The following is a 25,684-nucleotide window of genomic DNA, read 5'->3' as shown; positions in this document are numbered from 1 at the left end:
AAGCTTTCCAATGATTCATCGTGAGTCGAATTCGGTTCAAGGACACATTTGACCATCTTAACCGGCTATACCCTTTAGTATACCTCTTTCCACTTCATGTTCTCCTGATACCTGAGCCAAAATCTGGCAAAAATTTTCAGAATGCACAAAATTGGGCTTTGTAACAGGAGAATATGATGTCGAAAGAGGTGGCACTAAGTAACGCCTTCGGAGAGAGAATCGAGGATGCCTTCGAAGCTGAAATTCAGAATACCTCTTTTCGCTTCATATTCTCCTGATACCTGGGCCAAAATCTGGCAAAAATTTTGAGAACGCACAAAAATTCGGCTATGTACTAGGAGAACATGATGTCGAAAGAGGTGGCACTAAGTAACGTCTTCGGAGAGAGAATCGAGGATGCCTTCGAAGCTGAAATTCAGAATACCTCTTTTCGCTTCATGTTCTCCGGATACCTGAGCCAAAATCTGGCAAAAATTTTCAGAATGCACAAAATTGGGCTTTGTAACAGGAAAACATGATGTCGAAAGAGGTGGCACTAAGTAACGTCTTCGGAGAGAGAATCGAGGATGCCTTCGATGCTGAAATTTAGTATACCTCTTTCCACTTCATGTTCTCCTGATATATTGGCCAAAATCTGGCGAAAATTTTCAGAGTGCACAAAATTGGGCTTTGTAACAGGAGAACATGCCGTCGAAAGAGGTGGCAAAAATAGAAAATCAGGTTTTTGCCGAATTTCTCCTATACTAGGGGATGAAAAATTTTGAAAAAAATCAGAGGCATTTCTGTTATCGGGGCACATATTAGAGAATTGTTTCAGATTTTTAAATTGAAAAACCAAGCTGTGAAAAATAAAAAACTACGAAAAAATCGGTTTTTAATTTTTTTAACTGCGGCGCAACTTATTGAAAAATCTGAAAAAAATTCAGGACAATAGTAACAATCATACGTACTTACAGTAAAAATATAATTATAGTGCCAAGCCTGCTTCGATACACAATCGGCATTTTTCAGCATTTTTTCGTAGTTTTTTAGTTTTCACAGCTTGGTTTTTCAATTTAAAAATCTGAAACAATTCTCTAATATGTGCCCTGATAACATAAATGCCTCTGATTTTTTTAAAAAATTTTCATCCCCTAGTATAGGAGAAATTCGGCAAAAACCTGATTTCCTATTTTTGCCCTTTACTACCCTCCGGGTGGAGATACGAAGTTGAAAATTACCACAAATGTTTCTTTTTTAATAAGCTTTCGAATGATTCATCGTGAGTCGAATTCGGTTCAAGGGCACATTTGACCATCTTAACCGGCTATACCCTTTAGTATACCTCTTTCCACTTCATGTTCTCCCGATATATTGGCCAAAATCTGGCGAAAATTTTCAGAAAGCACAAAATTGGGCTTTGTAACAGGAGAACATGCCGTCGAAAGAGATGGCACAAAGTAACGTCTCCGGAGAGAAAATCAAAGAGCGAGAAGTGGCGCAGATGTTTCGAGACAGTGACTGTTTAACGAAGAGACGCAGAATTTTCGAACGCCTTTTGAAAGGCCTGCGCCTCTTTTTTGCAACTTTAAGGCGATGCCTTTGAAACTGAAATAGCCACTAAACATTTGTTGTCATATAGCATATATTGAGGTTATATTTTCTGTCACTTCGAGGAGCCGACCACATAATAATCACGCGCATCCATTCTGCGCATTTTCACTAGCCCAATTCAACATTCAATACAATTTTGTATATATAATGTTTGTTGATAACTGCTTTCTGCAGAGGACGTGTAATAAGTGTATTTCATGTTCTGTTTCGGTGCTTTGCTAGTAAAAAAATGTCTAACCTAACAAATTTCAGTTTCTGGGGACATTCCCTCATCTATTTTCCCTTTTCACTTAGAATTCCTTACTGCTAACGTAGAATATTGTAGCATAAGCACATTTCAAGTAATTAAAATGTACAATGAATTTTCTACGTTTACAGTACCAGCCGACTTTCCGTTTAAATTTTTATAAGTATAACGGAACAGCTGAGAATTTCTTTCCTTATTCAGAATAGAATACAGAAATAGCAAACAGCTCCCTCTCGCGTTCACCGGGTAATCGTCGATCTATCGGTATTACCATTTCTGTACAGAAAAAAATGCTGTAATACCGACCTGCCGAATCGCCGATGTCACGTGACGTTTCTACCTCCTTAAGAACGATCCCTATACATACATAAGACTTTTCAAACAAACATACTTACTGTCTATCAAATCATTCAAATCTCGATATCGCGCTGCTCCGCGTCTATGCGCCTATATTCACACTGATACAACATATATTATCGTGACAAGAGAACGGAACTTACGGAACTCGCAACGCCGTCGGCTACCGTCGGCTTCGCTAGGCTTCGCCAATCGCCATAGAATCTTGCCGTTAATGGCGCGTGCCCGCATAAGTGTTATGTGGATTTAAGACATTCAACGAAATCGCAAAGTGGAGCATTTAAAAGAGATTGACTTAACCAAATGAGCTACGCACTCTGTATACAGGAAACGATACTCCGTTATTCGCCTACTTGATCGTGTAACAACCTTAGGTGGCATGAAGATGACACGCAAACAGCTCGAGTCTTGTAAATATTTATGACGATGGCCCGCAACGCAAGAACTTCTGAAACTGTCCTCTGTCCAACCGATTAATGAGAGAATGCTCGCGAAAACGGCGATCCGTGTTCCACGAAAGTGTATCGAATGATTAGAATGCAATTGGCATAGGATGTTAGGATTTAGTAATGCTCAATAAGAGAACCGAATTCTTGATAAGGAATTTGCTTTGGAGTCTCGAAAGCGCTCGTCATTTATAATTCTACCCAGAAAATATATCTGTTGTGATAATTGCTGTCATTTATTTTAGTAAGTATATCTCAATAGAATTTTAACGAGACTGATGCAATGCGACGATCGAATAACTGCAACGCTTCACTTTGTATTACAGATACAATGGAACCCGAGAGTCCCGTTATGTTAGACTCGTGCGCAGACGATTGCATTTTAATTCAAACCGTGAAGAGCATGGTCACGCAGAACACGCATACCGATTTGGAAAGCGACGAAGAATTCTTTCTTGTATCGGACGATGTTCAGGATGAACAGCAAAATGTAACAGAAGCTACGAACCAGGAGGCCATGGCGATTCAGTCCGAAGAACGATTGCCATGGTCCGCTTTGTGCAGAGTATGCGCCAATACCAGCGATCATTTAATTCCAATATTTGACGGAGAAGGTTTGCAGCATGATTTATGCAATAAACTACACAAGTATCTACCTATACGTGTACGTATTCGAATAACTTCTCATGCGAATTGAATTCGTATGCACGAAACGTTATATTCACATCGCATTCTTGATACAGGTATCTGAAAACGATGCACTTCCATTACAATTATGTTATCACTGCGCCGCTACGTTGCTAGCGTGGCACGAGCTCTTAGAAGGATGTCTGAACGCCGAAAGACGTCTACTACAAATGCAAGTCGCGCTGCAAGAAAAACAGGTACATACAGAACTAAAACGCGAGGCAACGGGTAATGATCGAATCTTATACGTTTATATTGCTTTCGTAGGGTTCGGAAGGACTAGAGGCTTCTATGCAAGACACATCGGTGTCTAATGTTCCAGAATCTCCTGTAAGTGTGAAGACTTTAAAACGATACTGTTTTATGTGCATCTTTAACGGCTGTTTTAATTGTAGCATCAACAGCAGGAAACTGTAAAGGATGAGAGTTGCGAAGAATTGGCTGTTAACGATTCAAACAGGTAACGACTTTGTTTATTTAAAGAAAACGTAGAAACTGATAATACACTGGAACTGTATGGTACATTTAAACGAACGTGCAGAAAGTATGCCCTCTATAAACGAATCGAAACGTAGTAACTCTCGAACATTTTGAATAAATACGATTAAATCCTTTATCTGAATACATAAAAGTATATTTGCTACACGAAACGGACGAACGAATGCTCTTAAAGAAAACTTTGCGCGTTTGAATATTCCTGTCTGGAATGAGGAACGAGGATTATTCTATGCGGATATACAAAGAAAACGAAAGTACATATATATATATGCGTGACTATGAAGTAACAAGAATTAGACTTTAAAGATTATCAAGACCGATAATCCTTCCCTCCCAACTGCCATTGATAATTGGATTGAACAAGAACAATCTTCCGCATCGTTACACTGTAGCTGCAAATTCGGAGTCAAGTATTGACTGTTTTGCAGGTCCAGTAATATGCGAACACCGTTTAAGGTGTTCCTAGACACGCAGAATATATTTCGGAAGCCATACAGAAAAAAGTGCCAGCTACAAGAAAGAAAGCCTGCAGACAGTGGAGATTGCGATTCAATGTGGATCACTGTCATGAACTCGACGCTCAATCAACCGGCAGTAACGTCTGATCCCCTGCAAATTAACGATATGAATGAGAGAGAAGAGGTCCCCCAACTGTACAGATCGAACGGCGTAGAAAATGAAACGAGCAGACCGGCAGACGTTGCGGATGCGAAAGACGGTGATGAAATAACGAACGGAGAGGTTCGTGTCAGCGATATAAGAAACTCTAAAGAGCCTGGCGAGCATGCGAAGCACAAAGCTACCAGCGACGCTCCAGAAACTTATCAATGCGTAGAGTGCGGAAAGTGTTTCAAGTTAAAGGACTCGTTTCTGAGGCACATGAGAATTCACAGGGACGAAAGGCCGTTCACTTGCCACGTATGCGGGAAACAGTTTCGAGATTCCGGTGGCCTTTCCAGGCACTTGAAAGACGTGCACGCGAAGCTGAAGAACTTCACGTGCGATATCTGCGGGAAATCGTTCGCGTCGAAGGCCACGAGAGAGGACCATCGTAGGACCCATACAGGAGAGAGACCGTACATATGCGACTCGTGCGGAAAGACGTTCAAGTCGAAAGCTTCCCTGTATATTCACAGTAAACTACATACAGACGAGTTCCCCCATCCGTGTTCCTACTGTAGCAAAAAGTTTCGTAGAAGACAAGAGATGCTGGCCCACGTGACCACTCACACGGGGGAAAAGAATTATGGCTGCGACGTGTGCTCGAAAAGATTTCGGGTGAAGTCGGAGCTGGTTAGGCATAAGCTAATTCACTCGGAAAGTAAGCCGTTCGTTTGCGTGAAGTGTGGACTCGCTTTCCGACAGAAACGTTACTTGAACAATCACGTTAAAAGCAGACACGTTGAAAGTTTACGAGCATGCTAATGTGCGTCTCTATAATTATCATCTACACAGATAGTTCTTCGACTACTGTCTGATCGTAGAGCGAAAAACATTCAAATCTGGTACATTTATTATTTTTCCAGGTTTGGTCTACCTCAGAAGAAATCCTTCGCGGCATACTGTTCGCGGCATGTGACAGCGAAGTGTGCAAATAGTATAATTCAGACCGATATTAAATGTAGAGTTCCCCGGAATCGCGACAAAGCGAGTGCCGAGGAGAGCGCGAGGGAGAACGCTAACAGCGACGACAGCACGAACTACTCCGCCAATTCTAACAGCGCCGACTTGGATGTGACAGAAATGATGAGAGTCATGCTATCTCCTAAAGAGTGCTCTAATGAAGCTGCATCTTTAACAAAAACAAGTGCTAGTTCGCCAAAGAAACACATATGCGAGAACTGTCAGCGAACTTTTAAAAGAGAATGCCACTTAATGCGGCACGCGCCCAAATGCAAGACAAAAGCGATAGATAACACTAAGACGATTGACGCGCGCTGTAAAGACGGACGCATATCGAGAGATTCCGATAAAAGCAAGGAGGAAAGCACAAAGAACGAAGGTAGAAGGAATTGGAGACTGTACCAGACGTGCAAAAGAAAAAGGCACGAAACGCACCCTTGCATGTATTGCGACTACACGAGCAAGAAGAAGAAGCTGTTGGAGATTCACTTAGCGGAGTCGCATCCAGAATTCACACGGAAGAAAGACAAGAAGCTTCGATGCATCGATAGAGAGCTGGTGATGCGTGCTAAGATGGAGGTAGATGGAAAGGTTTATTATCACTGCAACGAATGTGGCAAGAACCTCTATTCGCCGTACACGTTCTACTGGCACGCGCGGATACACACCGGAGAACGTCCCTACACTTGCCACTTGTGCGGCAAGCAATTTCGCGTGAACCAGGGCCTGGCGAGGCACTTGAGAGACACTCACGCGGGCATCAAGAATTTCCCCTGCGACATCTGCGGCCGAATGTTCACCACGAAACGGAACGCGGAGGATCATAGGCGGATCCATACCGGCGAGCGGCCCTACGTCTGCAACGTTTGCGGGAAATCGTTCAAGCAGAAAGCCTCTCTGTTCGTGCACAATCGCACGCACTCGGACGTGTTCCCTTTCAAGTGCAACTACTGCGATCAGAGCTTCCGCACGCGGCCGCCGCTCGTCGTTCATATAACGAAGCACACGGGCGAGAAGCCGCACGCGTGCGACATATGCGGCCGTTCCTTTCGCATAAAGTACGAGCTGAAGCGTCACCGTCTGATACACTTCGACGAGAAACCGTGGCAGTGCACCGAGTGCGATCTCTCGTTCCGCCAGAAACGCTATTTAGTTAACCATAAGAGAATTAATCATAACACGAACACACTGGCGACTGCCACCAAGTAACCGGTGGATAACTCTCTTTTCAGGTGTAGAGCTCGTGCCGATCTCGACGCGAAACGCCAGTCGAGCGACTCGCTAGACGATCAGCATTCGGAAAGACGAGATAACAATTCGCGACCCCTTTCAAAGACTGATACGAAGAAACGTATACCCTCCAACTGTAACGTCGATAGTCCCGGAGAAGAGAAGATCCAGCGGAAAGAGAATCTGGAAACAGCCTCCGAGAAATTTGCGAAGCGCGTGGGGTCTTCGTCGAAACGAACCCTGCAGCAACGGGACGAACTGGCCCGCTCGAAACTCACGGTGAATGGGTCCGCGCACTATCAGTGTAACGATTGCGGGAAAATACTGTCCACTTCGTACAACTTTCTGGTCCATCGTAACACTCACACCGGGGAGAGGCCGTGCACGTGCCACGTGTGCGGCAAGAGCTTCCGTTCTGCGTCCGGTTTGAATAGGCACGTGCGGAACGTTCACGCGGGGATGAAACAGTTCGCCTGTGACATATGCGGTCGTTGCTTGGCCTCGAAGGCCTCGCGGGACGAGCACAGGCGCACCCACACGGGGGAGAGGCCGCACGTGTGCGAGACCTGCGGGAAATCTTTCAAACAGAAGGCATCTCTGCACGTTCACAAGTCGTTCCACTCGAACCGATTCCCTCACAAATGCCCGCAATGCGAGCAAAGCTTCCGGCGGAAGCAGGAGCTAGACAAGCACCTTTCCGTCCATACCGAGCAAAGGCCGTACCCTTGCGACGTGTGCGGGAAACGGTTCCGTACCAAGGGCTGTATCAATCGTCACAAGCGCGTCCACAGCGGCGATCGAGGGTCGTACGTTTGTACCGTGTGCGACGCGAGATTCAGCCAACAGCGTTACCTGGAGAGCCACCGCAAGAACTTGCACGCGGCTACGCGTTCGATGGCATGATATCGGATGTCTGTTTGTTTTGCAGGTGGAAGACCGAGCCGGGAGGCGTCGCGTGTACACCCACGGCCGAAAATGATAGTACAAACGATGAGGAGGCAGAGTACGTCCAGTGCGCTCAGTGCGATATCGTTTTCGTCAGCATGAAGTATTTCATAGATCACATGAACGCCGAGCACGAGGCTCAGATGCATTATTGTCAATATTGTAAACTGATGTATCACGGCAGAGACAGGGACTTCGAAGAGCACATGACGATTCACAATTTCGACATCGAGGAGTCGAAAGAAGCCGTGAGAGATGTGATTGCCATTAGCGGGAACGACGTACGGAAAGAAGACTTACATGCCGCGGAAGCTCCCAGCAACGAGACAGAGGAGTCCTTCACTTGCAACTTGTGCAGCCGAAGTTTCACGAAAAAGTCCGAATTGAAGAAGCACATAAGCAGGTACTCGTACATGCACCGGGTCCAAAATTCGGACGAAATGGAACTGTTGGATAAAGCGAAGCAGACGATCAACGCTCGGGTCTCCTACAAGTGTATCACTTGTAAGAAAATCATACTCACGAAGCGGGGCTTTCTGCGTCACATTCGCGTTCATTCCGACAAGCGGCCGTGCAAGTGCGACATATGCGGGAAGTCGTATCGAATCGAGCAGGACCTGGCTAGGCATGTGAGGGATGTTCACGAAGGGTTGAAGAAGTACGCCTGCGATATCTGCGGCCGCGCGTTCGCGAACAAAGGCGCCAAAGACGACCATCGGAGGATTCATACGGGGGAACGACCGTACGCGTGCGAACATTGCCCTAAAACCTTTCGCACGCTGAATTCCATTTACATTCACAATCGCGTGCACACGGATTACAAGCCACACAAGTGCTCCTACTGCGACAAGCACTTCAGGAGCAAGCAGAGGCTGACCCACCACGAGACCACGCACACGCGCGTCAAAGCTTTCGCCTGCGAGATCTGCGGCAAATCTTTCTCCGTCAAGGGGGAAGTTGTCCGACACAAAGCGATACACAACGAGGAGAAGCCATTCGATTGTAAATGCGGCATGAAATTCGGGCAGAAGAGATACTTGAGGAATCATATAAAACAGCACCACAAAGAGGCGTCTTCGTGGTTGATAGAGGAATTACTGGGAGATAATAACTGAAGCGCGGGTCGTTGACTATTAGTTTAAAGAGTTTTGTACGAATATTATATACGGTGAAATGTACAGTCAGACGGGTGTATTCTATTTGTTATGTAATTTTTGTATCATAAAAGTGAATCTCAAATATTATACATCGAAAGTCGATTAAATTGCATTAGCGGTACATATCTTATCAAGTCGAACCTGCTCCTGTTGTACCTATGATCGGTTTCTTCGTAAGCGGTTTCTAAAAATGCAATAATTATTAAGACACCTTAACGAACCTTTAGGGGATGTCCAGTTGCTGTGATAAAATGATCAACATTACAGGTTCAATATACACATCAGGGTGGTTCTTATTTACTCTTGATAACAAATTTTTTAAGATTTTCTTCGGAGCACTCTCCTGAATAGTTCCAAATAATTAAAAAAAATCCGTGTAAAGTTTAAGCTCGATCGGATAACGGGAAAGGGTGCCCCTGGGCCCTAAAACATTTAAATCATTATTTAACAGCTCGTGAAGTCGATTTTATATAATATCCTCCAAGTTATTGATTAAATAAAAAAATATGTCAAACAAAAATTGTAGATCAGGACAAGGAGCATCTTTTATGTTTTATTACTTTTTCTCGTGCGACAAACAGTTTTCGAAAAAAGTCCGAAAAACTAAAAAAAAAACTTTTCCTCAAATTTTGGAACTTTAAATGCTTCTAGAACACTTTTTATTTATAATGGCGAACGAAAAATGGATTTTTTATTTTCGAGGACTATTTTTTAAACATTTGGGGAGGGCATATACCGAAATATGTGAAAAAGATAAAAAATAACATTCTTATTTTCAGCGTTTGATATATCATGAATGTTTCCTGAAAATTTGGGACCGAAATTCGCAAAAATATCGAAATATGAGACTCTATATCTTGTCCGGATCTACAACTTTTGTTTGACATATTTCTTTATTTAATCAATAACTTGGAGGATATTAAATAAAATCGACTTCGCGAACTGTTATAAGTGTTTAAGGGCCCAGAGGCACCCTTTCCCGTTATCCGATTGAGCTCAAACTTTACACGGATTTTTTAAAAATTAGTTGGAACCATTCTGGAGGGTGCCCCGAAGAAAATTCAAAAGTCGAAAATAAGAGCCACCCTAATACACATGCATACAGTAGTCGTAATAAAAAAAAGAAACGTAAATTCCCTGAACAGAAACTTTATTATAATTAAAACAAACAGATCTTGTGAAAATATCATTTCAAAAATCATGCATGCATACAAAATAGGTCTCTCCATATCCTTCTTATATTAATAATAGTTATTTATTCGAGTCAAATATTGATAACGATAGTACGTACAAAAATATAAAAAGGATAAGCATGGTTATAAGATTATCCTTATAAACTATAAAGCTTTAAATGTGTTTTGTATAAAAAAAATAATACTGTCATATGGCTTCGGTTCACATCTAAGGCACTTTCTTAATTCTGCATAACATGAGTTTTTGTACCAGGAGCTGCAATGTTTTAGCGTTATTTTAACAGAATACTTTTTATACATAATACGATGTACATTACCTTTTCAATAATTTCTGGCATACACTTTCCTTTATTGGAAGTGCCATTGACATCGCTTATGCGGAGTTTACTAAGATCAATAGTTTTTAGTAAACTGTCGAAATCGTTCATATATAATCTTCTCATATTATGAACAAGGTGTGAAATATTGATATAATTCTTCTGTTTTTGTTTCTGAAAAAGAGGTTCGTATGATATCATTATACTAGTAGAACAACTATGAACATTATTATTCTATACGTATTAAATGAAACATACTAAGCATTTCGACAGATCTGATTTAATTATATCTTTTCCTTCGAGCGCTCTTAATCTCGCGCGCTCCGCCAGTCTAAATTTCTTTTTGAACGACTTTGATCCTCCAATTATGCACCTTATGATGCTCCTTTCCTTAGTACTTTCCCAAGGATCATAAGTCTCTACATATTCCTTAAATATTTCATAATGCTTCAGAACATTCAAGTACTCCAAATCAATGTAAAATTGTAAATATTTGTCAAAACCTCGTCCCAATCCTCCATTATAGGCACGGATAATTTTGCAACCACATCTAAGGGTACTGTTCCTAACTGATGCGACGATTCAAAACTGTACTGATGTCGCCTGATATTGCCACTGCTGGCGCAATTGATCACATGGCTCTGAAATTTTATTTCAAACAAATTCCACATACTGTACCATGTAATTACCTTTACGCATACCTAATTTGACAGAACCAGATATTCTGCAAAACACTTTCCCTTTAAATTATAAGTAGAATACTGAAGGGCAAAGTTGAATCAAATTGTTGTTACTAAAATAAATATTGAACTCGGTCGAATATTCAATATAGCCGGTACACGTGGAGCGGTTACGTCAAATCCGGCATTTTTTTACCAAATCCGGAAGTCCGATCACATGCCGGTATTGAGAAAATCTTTACCTCGAATTCTGTTTCCTCGATTATGTGAAACGCGTCGAAGGGGCAACGTATTTTCGTCGAGGAAGTATTGTTCCGGCCGCATCGCACTAGATGATACGGTAAGACACTCTTGCGAATTCTATGCGATTTCTCGTACGGGCACGTTACTATTGGATCCACCGTTTTCATGTTTACTGCGCAGATGATTTAACGAAAGACACAATAATCTTTCCGTTTCGGATTCTGCTTAGAAATGAGAGAATGATAGATATTTAAGTTTTAGATGAGCCAAGAGCGCGCGGGAAATATCAACACGTGTTGCCCCTGTTGCCCTCCCAGACAAAAGTGAACAAACAGGGACCTGCATGTTTTATGGGCGACTCGCGTTCGCACAGGGTCTTCCGATAGGGGGATCATCATTTTTCGCGACAACACGTGATTCGGGAGGATGAAAGAAATGCCTTTCAGAAAACTAAGAGCGTAGGAGCCAACGGATGGATGATAAATTTGAATTTTGATCGCTAATTAATAAATATTCTCCTTTCGTGTGTAAAGAAACTGTGCCATTTAAAATCTCAATAATTTCTTAACCTCTATGGAGATCTAACGTACAATATTCTAATATAGATACCTGTTAAGTATGTAACAGTTACATATTCCATCAGCGTAGTAGAGAAAGCATGTTAAGCACATTAAAATGTTCAAACACTGTTTCGTTATATATATTTTGTTCAAAATACAATAAGAATTAAGGAACCGTAGTACTCTGACTTTGTTTTTTTATAATAAAAGAAAGGAAAAGATTTAGAGATGCTTATTTCAATCCTATTGTTCTCTTGTTTAGAAACGATATGAATTTTTACGGCGCCGTGGTTCTCATATAAACCGTCATTCGTAAGAGGGAAATCTTTCATTTAGAAATTTATTTATACTTTCTCAGCTTAAATCCATCAACTTTGTTTCGTTCCAAGAGATATATGTATGGGTAACTCATTTCCTAGCTTAACAAGCGTTTGTTTTACTACCGTCTCTAATAATAAAGGGTCCACAAATAGACTATATAGGATTTCTTGCGTCTCTGCTTCCGTAAAGTAGAAACATCGTTGTTGGAGGACATTTCTGTTTCGAATAGAGCGATGACAACAGTCGTCATCGTGTTGTATGGATAATAAATCACAAAAATACATGGTTTAAATAAATTTCGCCGGCAGTCATAGACTTAAGAAAATTGTTATTATCACGTCTTCATTACTCATAGAAAATAAACGATATAATACATATAAGACGAGTAATAGTAAAAATAAATAACTAGAGTAAAACGATACATTTCTTCATAAACTATATGAATATTAGGGTACAGGACCACTGGATAAGTGTTTTTTCCGTATCTTACGATTCAAACAGCATATCTATAGTTAAAACAACCTTGCACGTGCACGTAATACATTGAAAACTATTTATAACCGAAACATCGTCACCGTATTATTGCTCGAAATAAGTTGCTCGACGCAAACGCAGCGACGATGGTGTTACGATTATAAATATCATTTATGAGATCTATCTTTCGTTAGCTCTTTAATCAAGGAGGCCTATACAAACGCAATAATCACAAATTCATATACCTCGGCGCTGCTATTAAATAGGCATGAATATTGTCAACAAGTAAAACATTTGAAATTCTAAAATCATGTACAGGGCCTTCCAAAATACGTAGTACAACTGTAAACGAGGCGATCTCTTATTTCGAAAATGTAGAATAATTAAAAGACACAGTTAATGAGATCATTAAGTTTTAAAATCCGCAGTATACTCGCTCACATACTCGCGCAGTATACTCGCTATCACATGTAAGTCGATTGGGCGCGAGATCCGCGCATTTTCAAACTTCTTTACATTAAGAACGAAGTGTTCGCGCGAGAAATAATCGCTCGACTTGTTTTTTGAAGATGAAAATCACTTCCTATTGCGCTATGCCACGTGTCGTAGCACTCGTAGCTTACTCCGTACAGATTTCAATGAAATGTTCCCTATCGGTACGAAAGATTAATGCCCGCGGTATGAAAATATGTATATACACCGTGTTCTATAAATGTCCACTTCTGGTTTTCCTGCTGGATTTTATTTGCACATGTCTCTATCGAGGATATAATAATCGCCGGACCAGCAGAGAGGTGGAAAGTCGACGAGACGGCCTGACAAATATATCAGTCTTATCCCACGCAGTTTTAAAGCAAGTGGCCTAACGGACACAACGGAAGAGAACAGTCATGAGAATTCGCATCGGCGGAACCGCGGCTCTACAACGATTCCATTCGTGTACTTCATCTTAGAACGAACCCCACGTGCTCTTTAACGCTTGGATTTTCAGTCGCTCCTTCGCTCCTTCAAATTAGAATGATTAATTAAAAATCGCGTAGAGTTCCTTCGCTACTCATTCAAAAATCCCGTCGGACGCTTGAATTCGGGACGTAAGAAATAGCTTACCAGTGTTACCGTTCAAGCTAGGAAAGAGCTGACGCGAAGTATGACTCTGCTCAGTGATTGAATTCTAAGAAACGTGACTCAAGATCGTCAGCAAAGATGCAGAGAGTCCTTAGCTTGCAGATGACTCGGGGCCTCGGCGAGTCGAGCGAGTTCGTGACGAAACGTATGTGCTGCTCGTTCCTCTTCTCCGTCGGTTTTCTTTGTCTGCTGTTCGGCTTCTTGCTCGGTCGCTTCGCCACGCAAAGGGCGGCAGATTTTCGTATAGAAAAGAAGCGTCTTGAATTAGCGGGAAACGGCCTCGAGACCACCGAGTACCTTCAGCATTTATTGCTGAAGCAACTGGAAGGGGCGCCCCTTGATGCTGACTTCCAAACGTACGTTCGTGTTTCACATTTCATTACGAGGATATAAATAGTTGTTGTATTATCTTTAACGGTTCATGAAACCTAGGGACTGGCAGTCTTTTGATCTGAAGAGCGACGACGTGCGCCGAACGAATGGAACCCTGTCCAATTTGTCGCTTGTTCACAGTGTTAATGAATATCAATCGTGTATCACTGCGATCGTCCGAGGATCCACAGAACCTGGTGACTTAAGCTCTGCACGCTGATTTCCTACACATTAATTGCGATCAATTATCCACTGTTAAATGTTCAGACAGGTATGTGGTACTGTCGGCTAGCGGCGAAGGTGCCGGTATTGTCTTGAAACTAGCAAAAGCTCTGAACGATATCAAAGAGCAGCATGGCTGGATGCCGCGTAGATCTCTTATCTTTTGTTTATTCGCGGGAGCTTCTGATCCTTGTTCCGAGCTATTACCCAGTTACATGCTGCACAGAATTGTGGCCTACATCGCTATACATCATCAAGCTTCGCAAGGTTTGTTAACATCCATTCGTGCAAGAAAGTAAAGTACAATCAAATGTTTGCGCATCTCAATCGCTTATAGGTAGGGGCCCTTTTGTCGTGGCTGGGTCTGACATAGTGCAATCTATGGTTCTAGAAGTTGCTAGTGCTGTAAAAGATAAGTTTTCTTACAAGGATCAATTGATATCTGTAAATAATATGCCTCGTAACGCTACAACTTCCCGCCTCACTTTAAACATATCTCACGCAGTATTGTCGTTCGTGGTGAGTAACTACAATAAGCACGAAGATATATCGAATAGAAAATTATAAATTATTCCTATGTACATTTAGAACAACGACGTCGCATCTAACGGAACTGATGTTGAAAGAGGGCTGCGTAAAATAATTTTAACGCAAATACTTAGTCAGACTGTTTGGAGGCTATCCGATTGCTTAATTATGAAATGGAATCCGAGGTATTTGAACGAGACGATTTCCAAAGCACTGGAGTCTGTAAATAGTACAGAATTGTTGCAAATCAAAGGTACTTGAGATGTTTACATGATTCTGCTTTTAGAATATTAAATACGAATGTATATATTTTTTTTTTAGAAAAAACACGGGACACCTCAGTCACGTTGCTAAGTAAGTTGAACATTTTAATCGGAAGAATTGACGCAATCGATAGCACCAAGTATGTAACCTTTATAAGTCGCTACACTAAATCGCCATATTTACATATCTTAATATTTCGGGAGCACCGAGAATCTATCCTTCTCTTATGTTGCAGCTCGCTCGATACGAGGATTTTAAACGATCTGCTGATGGATTTGGATAGAGCTCTTCTATGCTCCGATATATCAGGAGCCAATTGGGCAGAGTTCTTTAGGCTAAATCACGAGTCGTTTAATGTAATCTTACGGTACCTTAACCGGATGGTAATGTGTTACGAAATGGCTATTCGACTTTTACAAGATTGATAAAAAAGGTACAAGAAATTCTAGGGATAAAAATGTCTTTTTAAATGACTGTGGTAAATACGACTTACAAGGGGAGGACACCATGAGGTAGACACCGATTTTTATGAGCCTTGGCAGGATGAATCTATGTCGAAAATAAGTAAATAATTGTCCGAGCGTTTCTGCCAATGGGCCTTAATAATAGAGATATTTACATGGAAATTATTATATAAATTGCTGGATTCCTTTCTGGAGGCGTTGGAGTGCCTTTTGGAGATGTCTCAATGTTAAAAAAAACTTTATAAATTTTTTTATAAATTATGATTTAATAATTTTTTTTTTAACTTGGGGAAATCTTCAAAAGGCACTCCGACTCTTTCAGAGGGGAATCCCCCGGGGCGCCAGGGTAGTATGGGATTTTTACCCATTAAAACCCCACGGCCAATATGAAATTTTTAATAATTTCCACGTAAATATCTCTATTATTAAAGCCCATTGGCAGAAACGCTCGGACACCTATTTACTTATTTTCGACATAGATTCATCGTGCCAAGGCTCATCAAAATCGTTGTCCACCTCATGGGTGTCCTCCCATCGTTAGTTACCACTGGAAGTTTCTCGCGTACTCGCATATTTTTTTAACACTTTTACTATACTCTTTAGCTTAATTTAACATTTAGGAGTTCCTATTTCCTGTTCGCGAATTATTATAAATCATACCGGTATTCACATTTATACACGTGCAAGTACAAAACATGTATTACTTCCGCCTGTGATAAATAAGAGGAACACGAAAGTTCCATAATTTATATTAAGGTATATAAATGCCCGCTATACTATGCAGCACTTCTTTCTCCATCTGCGAAGAATTAAGCGTTCCTTCAATAGATTTGCAGTTCGGATTGAAGACGGAATAGGCGCTGAGCTCGCCGGGCTTCTTCGGTCTGGTACGAGTATTTAGCCAAATAAACGTGAAAGTAGACGCAATGAAGTATATAGCCCCGAATTCGATTTCGATTGCAATGATATATAAGGTAGCCCAGAGAAGGAAATAGAGTAGATAGGTTACTGCCTTAAACACTGTACATTGCGACGGTTGGTGTCCACTGTCATCCGAACAGGTGCTTTCCGTATCCTGGATATCCTGCAAGCTTTCAATCCTTAATCATGCTGATCTATCGTGTACATTTTACAATAAATATTGCTTCAGTTATATTTCGTAAAAGGTGTATTTATTACATAATTACATATTGTAAAGTATTAACATCATTATATCGTTGCGACATGTAAATAAACGTGTGCATCGCTACTGTCACTTGAATCGTTCGAGGGCACTAACAGCAGTAACATAACCTTACCTCCTCATCCTTCGTCGAAGCTACCAGCAGCTGGTCGTCAGTCGTTCTATTTCTACCCCACAGTAAGATATTCTGCATCGTAGTTTTGATCGATTCTGTCATCTCTTCCCTGCGTTTCTGACGTCTATAAGCATTGAGTCTTTCCTTTATGTTGACACTATCCATAACGCGGACAGTCGTGTCGACGTCTTCGATATCAGTGGTTACTATTCACCATTCAGTCGCGTCGCGCTGTGTTCACTACTCAACCTAAATTGACCGAAGTGATAATTTTGAAACGCATCGTCATGAATCATTATCCCCCCATTGAGCTCGTTGTTTCGTATTTAAAGCTCAATGCCATCCTTATATGCAGTATGTAAGTAGATACATGCATGCATATATTTTATAAACTGTCATTGACGCACGTGCGAAACGGTTAACCACATGGAATCGCAATCGCCGAAATGGGTACCTTCGGATTTAAAAGGTTCGTTTCAGACAAAATATTCGCGCGACACGGCGAATACGATTTCGTGTAGCGTTGTCATCTGAGAAATCTCTTGAACGAAATTGTAGTAACGATGAGACAGGAAAGGGATTACGTGATCGACGCGAGAATGCACGAGCCGTGCTCGCATTTAAGCGAAGGCGCTGCCAATTTTGGGGCCTCCTTTTTCATATCCGGGATCCTGGCTATCGTGTTCAAGTCGATGATCGCGCCGCTAGAAAGGATTAAATTGATCCTGCAGACGCAGGCGAGCAGCCGTCAAATAGTGAAGTCGGAGAGGTCCGCTTACTCTGGCTTCTTAAACGCGATCGTTAGAATACCTAAGGAACAAGGGTTCTTGTCTCTGTGGCGCGGCAACTTTCTCAGCATATGTCGATACTTTCCAGCGCAGGCGATCAATTTCTCTTGCTTCGACCTGTACTACGACGCTTTTCGACAAGTACGTCCGTTGCAGCCGAACTGCGTTCTTAATAGTCCGTCTATTTTGCTAGGCGTAAAAGTGGGAGTTTCGAAATGTGCTCATGTACACCGTGTAACAAGGAACAGTGTTATCATAGATGCTCGAGCCCAGGATGAAAAACAGTCCCACCATCCTTCCATTCCTAGCCGGCGGTGGTGTCGGCATGACCTCCTGCGCGCTTTTGTACCCGCTCACATTTTGCAACACTCGAATATCGGTGGACATGGGCGACAATAGGAAGATTCAACGGGAATTTCAGAGTTTGAACGATTGCTTGAGAAAGGTGCAGAGAAACGATGGTTACAAGGGCTTTTACCAAGGAGTAACGTTCTCCGCTACCGGGATGTTCCTGTACAGGTTTAAATGGCCGCAGCTAGAGGTCGTACTAGTTGTGGTCCCAATTGCGATTCCGGAGAAGTCGGTGGTCGATGTTTGTTGATATTCGGTGATGTTTTAAAACCTGCCTTTCATCCTCTGGATCGCATACGGGACCTCCGAGACATTCTGAAGTTGATACGATTATCGCTTTCAGCCATCCGAAACATTCACTTGTCGATAAAAGACTTGTCTGAGCGATCTGAATAACGGTATATTCATCGACTTACCGTGAATTTCAGGGCTACATACTTTGGAGTTTATACTATCGGTAAACGAGCGTACTTGAACGATCTTGCCGGTACAGGGTCTCTCACTGCGAATGCCCCGTTTATGGTGTCCCTGCTGATCGCCCAATTTGCGTCTACAATCGCGACACTTATCGCCTACCCCTTAGACACTATATCCAGGCAGAAAATGCTTTGGAGTGGCCGCGGGCCGAAGAATTATGCGTCGATGCGACAAGTGGTCGGTAAAGGGACGGTGGGAATTAGCGTTAAGATGAAAACTGTCCTTGTTTGAACAACGCAACGATTATTATCTGTCGCCAGGTCGGTATGATCACACACCAAGACGGCCTGCTCGGGTTTTACAGGGGTGTTTTCACGAATCTGTTGACGACGGTTTGCGGATCGTTGCTTCTAGTGTCGTACGACTTGATCAAAGAGCGCTACGACAAGTTTGAAGAATTTAAGGTATACGATCCACGAATTAGCGACGATCCACGGTTCACTTCTCTAAATTATGTTTTTCGAAAGGCTGCTTCTAAGAGTTGAAAATCGTCGAGGAGACCGAACGCCCAGGCACACGTTGACGCCACTGTGTTTCATATTGCGCATCGTCTTGTACGTCTGATCGAAGTTACTGGAATAAAGCAGCTGGCATATTGTTGAGTCGTATAGAGTATTCTTTAAGAACTAATGATATCTACGGAATAAAATATTTATTAACGTGAAGATTGAAGAAATCACAGCGTCACAAATTTATGGTACAATCTTCTCTTTCCACTGTGCCGCCCTGATAAAGTACCGCTGTTTGAAACTTTTTTTTGGCACTAAAAGAATGTTGTTTACTTAATTGAAGTATTTTTTATTTATTAATACGTGCTTTGAGAATACAAAATTATTATTTTTTTCATATTTTTTTTAATGCTTGCTTGCGGCGAAATAGGTGTAATATGTGCTGTAAAATAAAAGACGCCACGACTGCGTTGTCGATTTTGGAGGAACCGTCTCTCTGAAATCAATAAACCAAAAAGATTTGTATTCAGTATGACTGTCGCTATGACAGGGACTAAGATTAATTAGATCGTTGAGAAACTAACAAGATAGTGGGCCGTATGCATACAAATAAGGAAATGTTTGAAAGTAATAAGTATAACAGCAAATACTAGATTTCGTATGCATAATCTTCTATTAGTACTATACAGTAAATGATGGAAAATTTTAAGTAAATACTACTAGTATTTACTTACAAGGAAACACCGCGAACTCACACTCGCCGATTGGAACGCAACTTTGTGGGTTTATAGAGTGACTCAAGGCAAGAACAAGGGTGTGTTTCATTCGGGCCCTACCGCCCTTTAAGGGGGTGAAAACTAATCTCAAAGTCAAATAGGCACTTGCGCGTTTTTCCCGTATAACTCCAAAAGTACAACAGAAAGAAAAAAATGTTCCAAACAAAAGTTTAATGGTGCAATAAGCGCTACAAACTTTCGTTAACAAAATTTTTTAAAAAACTTCTTTTCTTAAAACAAAAATTTTACCTCACGTTATTTACAATACGGCCCGCCATGAATTTGTAAAGATACATTTCGTATAATTATATGTGTACTATCGTTCTTAAGATACTTCGTTGCATTCGAGTTGCAAAGAAGAAATAGCGCTTAAATAGGTAACGAAGAGGAATTCGTTCGACTTTGAAAATGCGATTAAATAGTCGCATGAAACGCTAGCTGAAGCTTTAGGCGAAGGAATGTCTAATCTAACACTTGACCCCGGTAATCCGCGATCCCTCGATCTCTACGCCCTTGTTCGGAAAATACGTATACCTAGAGGCGATTTCTATTTCTACTAATATACATAAAGATCGTGTTTAAAAAGAACGCGGCGCCGGGTGTCGCGATCTCCGAGCACACTTAACCGGCAGGAATTGCATAACAAATCATTCTCGATAGAGGCTTCGCCCCGATAACATTCTAACGCTGACACGTGGAACAACGGCATGTCACTAGCACGTGTAAACACCGCTGGCCGCGAAACGAATCACCTGCTGAGCAACGGAGGAAAACCATCCATGGATCAGCTGAGGAATCACAGTTCCGGTCGCTTAGCAAGCGAAAGTGTCGGCGATGGACGCGTGCTGGTCCTGTACACCGGTGGAACCATCGGGATGCTCAGGAACGAAAATGGAGGTAACACGAGGAGCTGCTAATTTGAATAATTAATTAAGTTCCTCTAATTCTTCCTTCCCTAGTAAGCTTCCCTACAATTCGAACCCTTCCTATTTAAATTCCTCTTCTAAATCTCTCCAGGTAAATATTGAAAAATGGCTAAGCAGCGTTTTATTTCAGTTCTGGTGCCCAAGGAGAACACTTTCGTGAAGAAGCTGCGTAACTATCCAAACATGCACGACCGAGAGTACGCGGAGGAGCGATTTGGATCCATGGGGCCGCTAGTACTTCCGTAAGTGCAGGGGCCCATTTGATATCGCCGAGTTAGCGAGGATTAACAATTGCTAGCAGCAGAGTTCGCGTAATTTCACAGCGCGCTAAACAGTTGTCTTCTTTCTTCTTCAAAGGATGACCGCGACGGACAATCGGCGCGTGATTTACAGCGTGTTGGAGTACTCGCCGCTCTGCGACTCCAGCAACATGACGATGGACGATTGGATTCGGATCGCTAATGACATCAAGGTAACAGGTGGGGCACGAGGGGCCTTCAGAGCCTGGTCTCTTCAGTTTCTATTGTTCTAGCAATCTTACGAGCATTTCGACGGATTCGTGGTTCTCCACGGCACGGACACGCTGAGCTACACGGCGTCCGCTCTCTCGTTCATGCTCGAAGCCCTCGGCAAGATAGTTATTCTGACCGGATCCCAGGTGCCCATCTTCGACACGAGAAGCGACGGCGTGGACAACTTCCTCACGTCCCTGGTAATAGCCGCGAATTACAACATACCAGAAGTATGCGTTTACTTCGGGACGAACCTCATGAGAGGGAATCGCACCTGCAAGATATCGGCCACGGCCTTCGAGGCGTTCGACTCGCCGAATTTTCCGCCCCTCGCCAAGGCCAACGTCAAGATAGAAGGTCAGCGATCGGACGTGATTCGTTTAATTAACTTTTTAACCATCGGAACGCTCGTCGCGATAACGTCTTCGCGAAGTTATGCGCCTTAGAAGCACAGTAAAGACCGTGTCAAATAGTATCGCTTGTATATCACTATCGAGATCTTAATCGCGGTACATCGCTAGAGATAGACTCCGTTATCGGAGGTGTTCGGTAGGAAAGTCACGCCTGGCTAAATCGCCCGAGTAGAATATTAATATTATTCGCTGCGAACTGATTCATCGGGCTACGCGCGTGTCCAGCTTGCGCTATGGACACTTATCGAAGGTATTAGGATCTTCGTGGCGTTATTAACATACAGTTGACGAATATCGTTGTGGAAAAATCAGGATGAATTGCAAGTTCTCCGATCCACCGCGCCACTGTAAGATGATTTTCACGTTGCAGTGGACTATCGAGCGATCTTTCGTTCCTGCGGGCTGGAAAAGTTCCACGTGCACGCGGCCTTGAACAGAAACGTTGGATTGCTGCGGATATTTCCAAGTATAACCACGGCCCTGGTGAAGGCGTTCCTGCAACCCCCGATCGAGGGTGTCGTGTTACAGTCGTACGGGATGGGGAACGTGCCCTTGAACCGGGAGGATCTAATTAAAGAGCTGTGCGAGGCGACGAGGCGCGGAATCATTATAGTGAACATTACGCAATGCTCGACGGGCTGCGTGTCTAACGCGTACGAGCCTGGAAAAGCGCTGGAAGAAGCCGGTACGAATTAATCTACGCGAGCGCTGTCTCCCGAGGGGAGAATGCGACGAAGAATGTGGGTTAATCGTCCCTCCAGATGGTAATAGAATATTTAATGCGCCAGGTGTGATACTGGGCTTCGATATGACCCCCGAGGCAGCGCTATGCAAGCTTGCCTATGTGTTGGCGAAAAAGGATTGGGACGGGGAAACGAAGCGGCAAATGATGCAGACGAACCTGCGGGGAGAATTAACCGCGGGGAGGCCGCCGTCTCTTCAGGATCTGGATCTCGTGGAGGCGGTCGCTAGATCATTGAGGCTTTCATCGACGGCTGAGCTTCAGGAATTGGGCACGATTCTGTTCCCAGCGATGCTGAACGCAGCTGTGCTCGCGCGCGACACAGTGAAGCTCGAATCTTTAAAAGGATACGTGAGTAAACACACCGGTGCCGCGTTTCGCGGGTCCGCAGTCCAGATGTTGCCTCAGCTTGACATTCCAATTAACGCGCGCTTACGTTTCAGGGCGCAGATATCTCGCAGAAGAACGCTGACGGCCGAACGGCGCTGCACATTGCCTGCTGCGAAGGTGATCTGAACATCGTGCGCTGCCTTTTGAGAATGGGGGCGAGCGTTCATATAAAGGACCGGTTCGATCGCACCCCGCTTACCGATGCGATCGAAAACGATCATCACGAAGTAAAATATCGTTCTATATACATACGCTTTGAGATCCACGATTCTAAATGCCTTGGGTCGTAAGTAAGTCGCGTTCAAATTGATCTTTTTATAGATCGTTAAAGTGCTGATGCAGTGCGGTGCGCATTTGCACGGGAGCGCGTACCTGATAGGAGAGAAGCTGTGCGCGGCGGCTGCCGTAGGGAACGTGAAGCGCCTCAAGTCGTTCTACATCGCGAATGCGGATCTCTCGCTGCAGGACTTCTCCGGACGGACGCCGTTGCACTTTGCTGCGTTGCATAACAAGGTGCCAGCCCTCAAGTACCTGCTCGAGCACGGCGCGGAGACGGAGTGCCACGACAAGACGGGGCAGTCGCCGTACGACCTTGCTAAATCTATCGGCTCTGCGGAAGCAATGACGTCGCTGCCGCCTCCTAAATCCTCGGATGTATCGGTCGTTACGGTGGAAACGACGAGATGAAAGCAAAGCTGCCGTTCATCTGCGGGGTAATAACGTGACGCCGTGGCTCCTTGCGATGCTACAATGGCCACGGGAGAGAACACATAATAGGACCTAACGAGCGTATTCTTAAACGATAAATCTTTGCATCGTGTCACGATTTTAACTGGACACGGCTCGGCGGTAATTGTACGATACACAATTACCGTTTTCGTGTTTTAGCGATAGCCCGTGAATGGGACAAGGGGGCCACGTAAACGCGCCCATTTGTCCTACAAGCGTTATTAAGTGTTTCGAACAATGGTCAGCGAAAAGTGAAAGCCCGAAGTGATTATCACGCGGCGACATTTCACACCGCGCGCGCTGGAATAATAACGTATTTCCTTGAAGTAAATTGTAACGACGAGGCTCAGACGAGCGTGCAAGCGAAAGAGAAACTTCAGAAACTTCGTAGAAAAATATTCTCTCTCTCTTGTATTTGCAATTATGTGACAGAGCATATGTTATTGCAGATGGAAGAAATGTAATGAGCCTGATGAACACTTAATACTAGATGGTGTACGCTCAACGGTTCTTCATCTTGATGTACCAAAATTTAAATACACTACCTCCTTTATCCCTAAATGCTTTGACGATAACTATGTTTCTTCCACCCCCTGCCAAATTGTCACACTATACCAAACTCGTTCATCACGGTCTTGAGGAGCTTAGGCGTGATCAGGCAGTCCTGATAAATGCGAGCGCAATCGTGGTTTCCTTTTTGGCCCGCAGCCACGGCGTCTTGTATGATCGTGCCGTTTGTCGCATCCTTGAACCACCTGTGACTGTTTTGAATCAATCGAGGCGTTAAAATCTGTTACGCGATCTGATTATGGATCTTGTTTTCTCTTTTAGTGGTACCTGGATAAACCGTCGATTATCTTGTCTGTGCTCGTCGGGTTGTCAGCGTGCGTGGCGACTGAAACCACCGAGCAGAGGACGCGCTGCATGCACGGGGCCACGTAATTGTTACTAAAAAGCATCTCATTGATAGTATTACCCATTTGCGACCACTCTGTGTTGTCCCCTGAGCCTATTATGTGCATAAAAAGGATAGAAATATACTTGTGAATACAGATAATTCAGGAGTGATCCTTTACTCACGATAATTCAGATGGGGATGCTGAGGTTTTGAGAGAAGAGGCTTGATTACGGTGAACAGAGCAGTTAACAGTCCAATGATCCCGATGGCCTTTGTGTTTACGTTGAGCAGTGGAGCAGCTTCGCCGTGTTCTCCATATTTGTTATTAACTGGTAGCGAGATGAAGGGAATGGTCACGGCCCAATCGATCTGGAAGAATTACAAAGAAATAGAGGAACCGCACTGGAGCCGCAAATTTTCAATTGCAATTTGCACTGGTTAGAACTTACACGAAGCTTCTCGTCTTCCGAATTGAAGGAGATCAGTGAATTGCTCGGACGATGACCGAATGCTTTACTGTGGCCTCTAGAAACCTTCTTCTTCCCAACAATATTAGGATCCATCGCTTCAGAGAGATTGAAGGTAAACAGAAGAAACCACGAGACCGCGAACACCACTGAGTTCATTTTTCTGCAGTCTGAAGCAATTAAAAGTCCACCGTAGAATATATTTCTCTGGCGACTAGTCGAAGGTTTGAAGGATCGATGATACTTTCTTGAACACTTACGTTGTACGGGTAGCTGATGAATTGTCTAATTGCGAGCGACGCTGGGGCACATGTGACGAATCCTTGATACTGTCAGCAGTTTTTGTACAAGAGCCGGCCTTCCCCCTGGGCAAATAGGAAATTGTATTCCCAACGAGCGCAATTAACGAACCCCAAGAGAAATTTTGTGGTCAAATTACGGGCGCGAAATGGGTGTCGCTAACACCGTTATGCCTGTTATCGTCACGGTGAAAAATTTTGTAGACCCACGCGTAGACTCCACGTTTCGTAATTATATTTCTACCCATGGCTCGTATTTTCACCGGGAAGAGACCCGAGGTGTGCACGTTTCAGGAGGACCCTCACAGTTCCGCATGCTTGGTGCCTTTTCCTAACGCAAACCGATAAAAATTCGTTTAAATATCGGTTTCAGTTGAGCGACGTCTTGTCCAGAAGCAATGATTGTTTGCGACTTAATGTTTGATAGATATACACCGAACTCGTAGGGGGTTCATTGAGAGACACTGCTAGCATCTTTTAATTTGTGTGTGCATTCATATGTGAGGTCTGTTACTGCACGCATACGCGGCCCGACTTTCGTGAATTTTCCCGAGCAACCTGCAGAACGAATTCCTCGTCTGAAAATCGGGCAAATGACGAACGCACGCTTCACGAAGCTTCTG

The 25,684-nt window shown here is 43.2% G+C and overlaps 7 protein-coding genes across 15 annotated transcripts; 4 read left to right on the top strand and 3 right to left on the bottom strand.

Annotated features, from left to right (window-relative positions):
• Window positions 1–2,323: 2,323 nt before the first annotated feature.
• Window positions 2,324–8,904, top strand: LOC143367827 (uncharacterized). 5 transcript variants are annotated; one of them, XM_076810035.1, is made up of 7 exons: window positions 2,324–2,887; window positions 2,970–3,307; window positions 3,387–3,527; window positions 3,598–3,660; window positions 3,726–3,790; window positions 4,257–5,254; window positions 5,355–5,494. In XM_076810035.1, the coding sequence occupies exons 2-6, from the start codon at window positions 2,975–2,977 to the stop codon at window positions 5,251–5,253; spliced, it is 1,599 nt and encodes a 532-aa protein (XP_076666150.1). In that variant the 5' UTR covers window positions 2,324–2,887; window positions 2,970–2,974; the 3' UTR covers window position 5,254; window positions 5,355–5,494. The 5 variants fall into 5 exon arrangements, with proteins under 5 accessions (XP_076666150.1, XP_076666149.1, XP_076666147.1 ...); XM_076810034.1 differs by having other exon boundaries at window positions 4,257–5,420; XM_076810032.1 differs by lacking the exon at window positions 4,257–5,254 and having other exon boundaries at window positions 2,325–2,887; window positions 5,355–6,815.
• Window positions 8,905–10,016: 1,112 nt separating this feature from the next.
• LOC143367860 (uncharacterized) lies at window positions 10,017–11,912 on the bottom strand. Of its 2 annotated transcripts, none has more exons than XM_076810100.1 (5): window positions 11,216–11,912; window positions 10,797–10,934; window positions 10,552–10,740; window positions 10,294–10,467; window positions 10,017–10,232 (listed from the first exon to the last, which is right to left on the bottom strand). In XM_076810100.1, the coding sequence occupies exons 1-5, from the start codon at window positions 11,381–11,383 to the stop codon at window positions 10,185–10,187; spliced, it is 717 nt and encodes a 238-aa protein (XP_076666215.1). In that variant the 5' UTR covers window positions 11,384–11,912; the 3' UTR covers window positions 10,017–10,184. The 2 variants fall into 2 exon arrangements, with proteins under 2 accessions (XP_076666215.1, XP_076666216.1); XM_076810101.1 differs by having other exon boundaries at window positions 10,552–10,722; window positions 11,216–11,876.
• A 506-nt stretch (window positions 11,913–12,418) lies between these two features.
• Window positions 12,419–17,009, bottom strand: Saysd1 (SAYSVFN motif domain containing 1). 2 transcript variants are annotated; one of them, XR_013085107.1, is made up of 3 exons: window positions 16,845–17,009; window positions 13,679–16,630; window positions 12,419–13,576 (listed from the first exon to the last, which is right to left on the bottom strand). XR_013085107.1 is itself a non-coding variant. In XM_076810112.1 (2 exons), the coding sequence occupies exons 1-2, from the start codon at window positions 17,007–17,009 to the stop codon at window positions 16,298–16,300; spliced, it is 498 nt and encodes a 165-aa protein (XP_076666227.1). In that variant the 3' UTR covers window positions 12,419–16,297. The 2 variants fall into 2 exon arrangements, 1 of the variants encoding a protein (XP_076666227.1); XM_076810112.1 differs by having other exon boundaries at window positions 12,419–16,630.
• LOC143367840 (uncharacterized) lies at window positions 13,775–16,701 on the top strand. 2 transcript variants are annotated; one of them, XM_076810062.1, is made up of 7 exons: window positions 13,775–14,052; window positions 14,129–14,265; window positions 14,336–14,557; window positions 14,628–14,809; window positions 14,879–15,071; window positions 15,140–15,221; window positions 15,318–16,701. In XM_076810062.1, exons 1-7 carry the CDS (start codon window positions 13,775–13,777, stop codon window positions 15,505–15,507), a joined length of 1,284 nt encoding a protein of 427 aa, XP_076666177.1. In that variant the 3' UTR covers window positions 15,508–16,701. The 2 variants fall into 2 exon arrangements, with proteins under 2 accessions (XP_076666177.1, XP_076666176.1); XM_076810061.1 differs by having other exon boundaries at window positions 15,140–16,701.
• A 51-nt stretch (window positions 17,010–17,060) lies between the features above and the next one.
• Window positions 17,061–24,454, top strand: LOC143367826 (L-asparaginase 1). Of its 2 annotated transcripts, none has more exons than XM_076810031.1 (9): window positions 17,061–17,202; window positions 20,346–20,582; window positions 20,742–20,853; window positions 20,969–21,083; window positions 21,144–21,480; window positions 21,907–22,221; window positions 22,325–22,629; window positions 22,722–22,895; window positions 22,990–24,454. In XM_076810031.1, exons 2-9 carry the CDS (start codon window positions 20,393–20,395, stop codon window positions 23,353–23,355), a joined length of 1,914 nt encoding a protein of 637 aa, XP_076666146.1. In that variant the 5' UTR covers window positions 17,061–17,202; window positions 20,346–20,392; the 3' UTR covers window positions 23,356–24,454. The 2 variants fall into 2 exon arrangements, with proteins under 2 accessions (XP_076666146.1, XP_076666145.1); XM_076810030.1 differs by lacking the exon at window positions 17,061–17,202 and adding an exon at window positions 18,725–18,864.
• LOC143367844 (ADP/ATP translocase 4) lies at window positions 17,172–20,318 on the top strand. The gene is made up of 5 exons (XM_076810068.1): window positions 17,172–17,313; window positions 17,403–17,773; window positions 17,892–18,151; window positions 18,412–18,637; window positions 18,721–20,318. The coding sequence occupies exons 1-5, from the start codon at window positions 17,271–17,273 to the stop codon at window positions 18,943–18,945; spliced, it is 1,125 nt and encodes a 374-aa protein (XP_076666183.1). The 5' UTR covers window positions 17,172–17,270; the 3' UTR covers window positions 18,946–20,318.
• Window positions 24,002–24,921, bottom strand: LOC143367861 (uncharacterized). The gene is made up of 4 exons (XM_076810102.1): window positions 24,745–24,921; window positions 24,478–24,664; window positions 24,235–24,406; window positions 24,002–24,158 (listed from the first exon to the last, which is right to left on the bottom strand). The coding sequence occupies exons 1-4, from the start codon at window positions 24,919–24,921 to the stop codon at window positions 24,002–24,004; spliced, it is 693 nt and encodes a 230-aa protein (XP_076666217.1).
• Window positions 24,922–25,684: the final 763 nt, after the last annotated feature.

Source organism: Andrena cerasifolii, chromosome 4 (genome assembly GCF_050908995.1).
Source record: "Andrena cerasifolii isolate SP2316 chromosome 4, iyAndCera1_principal, whole genome shotgun sequence".
Taxonomy (NCBI): Eukaryota; Metazoa; Arthropoda; class Insecta; order Hymenoptera; family Andrenidae; genus Andrena; species Andrena cerasifolii.
This window is presented reverse-complemented; position numbering and strand designations above follow the sequence as displayed.

Coding starts and splice junctions, on each gene's coding strand:
- LOC143367827 (XM_076810032.1), top strand. CDS start 2,975: ATGGAACCCGAGAGTCCCGTTATGTTAGACTCGTGCGCAGACGATTGC. Junction 3,308..3,386: donor ACAAGTATCTACCTATACGT/GTACGTATTCGA, acceptor TTCTTGATACAG/GTATCTGAAAACGATGCACT. Junction 3,791..5,354: donor GCTGTTAACGATTCAAACAG/GTAACGACTTTG, acceptor TTATTTTTCCAG/GTTTGGTCTACCTCAGAAGA.
- LOC143367860 (XM_076810100.1), bottom strand. CDS start 11,383: ATGAAAACGGTGGATCCAATAGTAACGTGCCCGTACGAGAAATCGCAT. Junction 10,468..10,551: donor CAGATCTGTCGAAATGCTTA/GTATGTTTCATT, acceptor CCTCTTTTTCAG/AAACAAAAACAGAAGAATTA. Junction 10,233..10,293: donor TGCCAGAAATTATTGAAAAG/GTAATGTACATC, acceptor AAAACATTGCAG/CTCCTGGTACAAAAACTCAT.
- LOC143367840 (XM_076810061.1), top strand. CDS start 13,775: ATGCAGAGAGTCCTTAGCTTGCAGATGACTCGGGGCCTCGGCGAGTCG. Junction 14,266..14,335: donor CCGAGGATCCACAGAACCTG/GTGACTTAAGCT, acceptor TTAAATGTTCAG/ACAGGTATGTGGTACTGTCG. Junction 15,072..15,139: donor AGAATTGTTGCAAATCAAAG/GTACTTGAGATG, acceptor TTTTTTTTTTAG/AAAAAACACGGGACACCTCA.
- Saysd1 (XM_076810112.1), bottom strand. CDS start 17,009: ATGGATAGTGTCAACATAAAGGAAAGACTCAATGCTTATAGACGTCAG. Junction 16,631..16,844: donor CTTCGACGAAGGATGAGGAG/GTAAGGTTATGT, acceptor GAAAGCTTGCAG/GATATCCAGGATACGGAAAG.
- LOC143367844 (XM_076810068.1), top strand. CDS start 17,271: ATGGAATCGCAATCGCCGAAATGGGTACCTTCGGATTTAAAAG. Junction 17,314..17,402: donor GGTACCTTCGGATTTAAAAG/GTTCGTTTCAGA, acceptor ACGAAATTGTAG/TAACGATGAGACAGGAAAGG. Junction 17,774..17,891: donor ACTACGACGCTTTTCGACAA/GTACGTCCGTTG, acceptor GTGTTATCATAG/ATGCTCGAGCCCAGGATGAA.
- LOC143367826 (XM_076810031.1), top strand. CDS start 20,393: ATGTCACTAGCACGTGTAAACACCGCTGGCCGCGAAACGAATCACCTG. Junction 22,222..22,324: donor AAAAGCGCTGGAAGAAGCCG/GTACGAATTAAT, acceptor TTAATGCGCCAG/GTGTGATACTGGGCTTCGAT. Junction 22,630..22,721: donor TCGAATCTTTAAAAGGATAC/GTGAGTAAACAC, acceptor CTTACGTTTCAG/GGCGCAGATATCTCGCAGAA.
- LOC143367861 (XM_076810102.1), bottom strand. CDS start 24,921: ATGAACTCAGTGGTGTTCGCGGTCTCGTGGTTTCTTCTGTTTACCTTC. Junction 24,407..24,477: donor GCATCCCCATCTGAATTATC/GTGAGTAAAGGA, acceptor TGCACATAATAG/GCTCAGGGGACAACACAGAG. Junction 24,159..24,234: donor ATAATCGACGGTTTATCCAG/GTACCACTAAAA, acceptor GATTCAAAACAG/TCACAGGTGGTTCAAGGATG.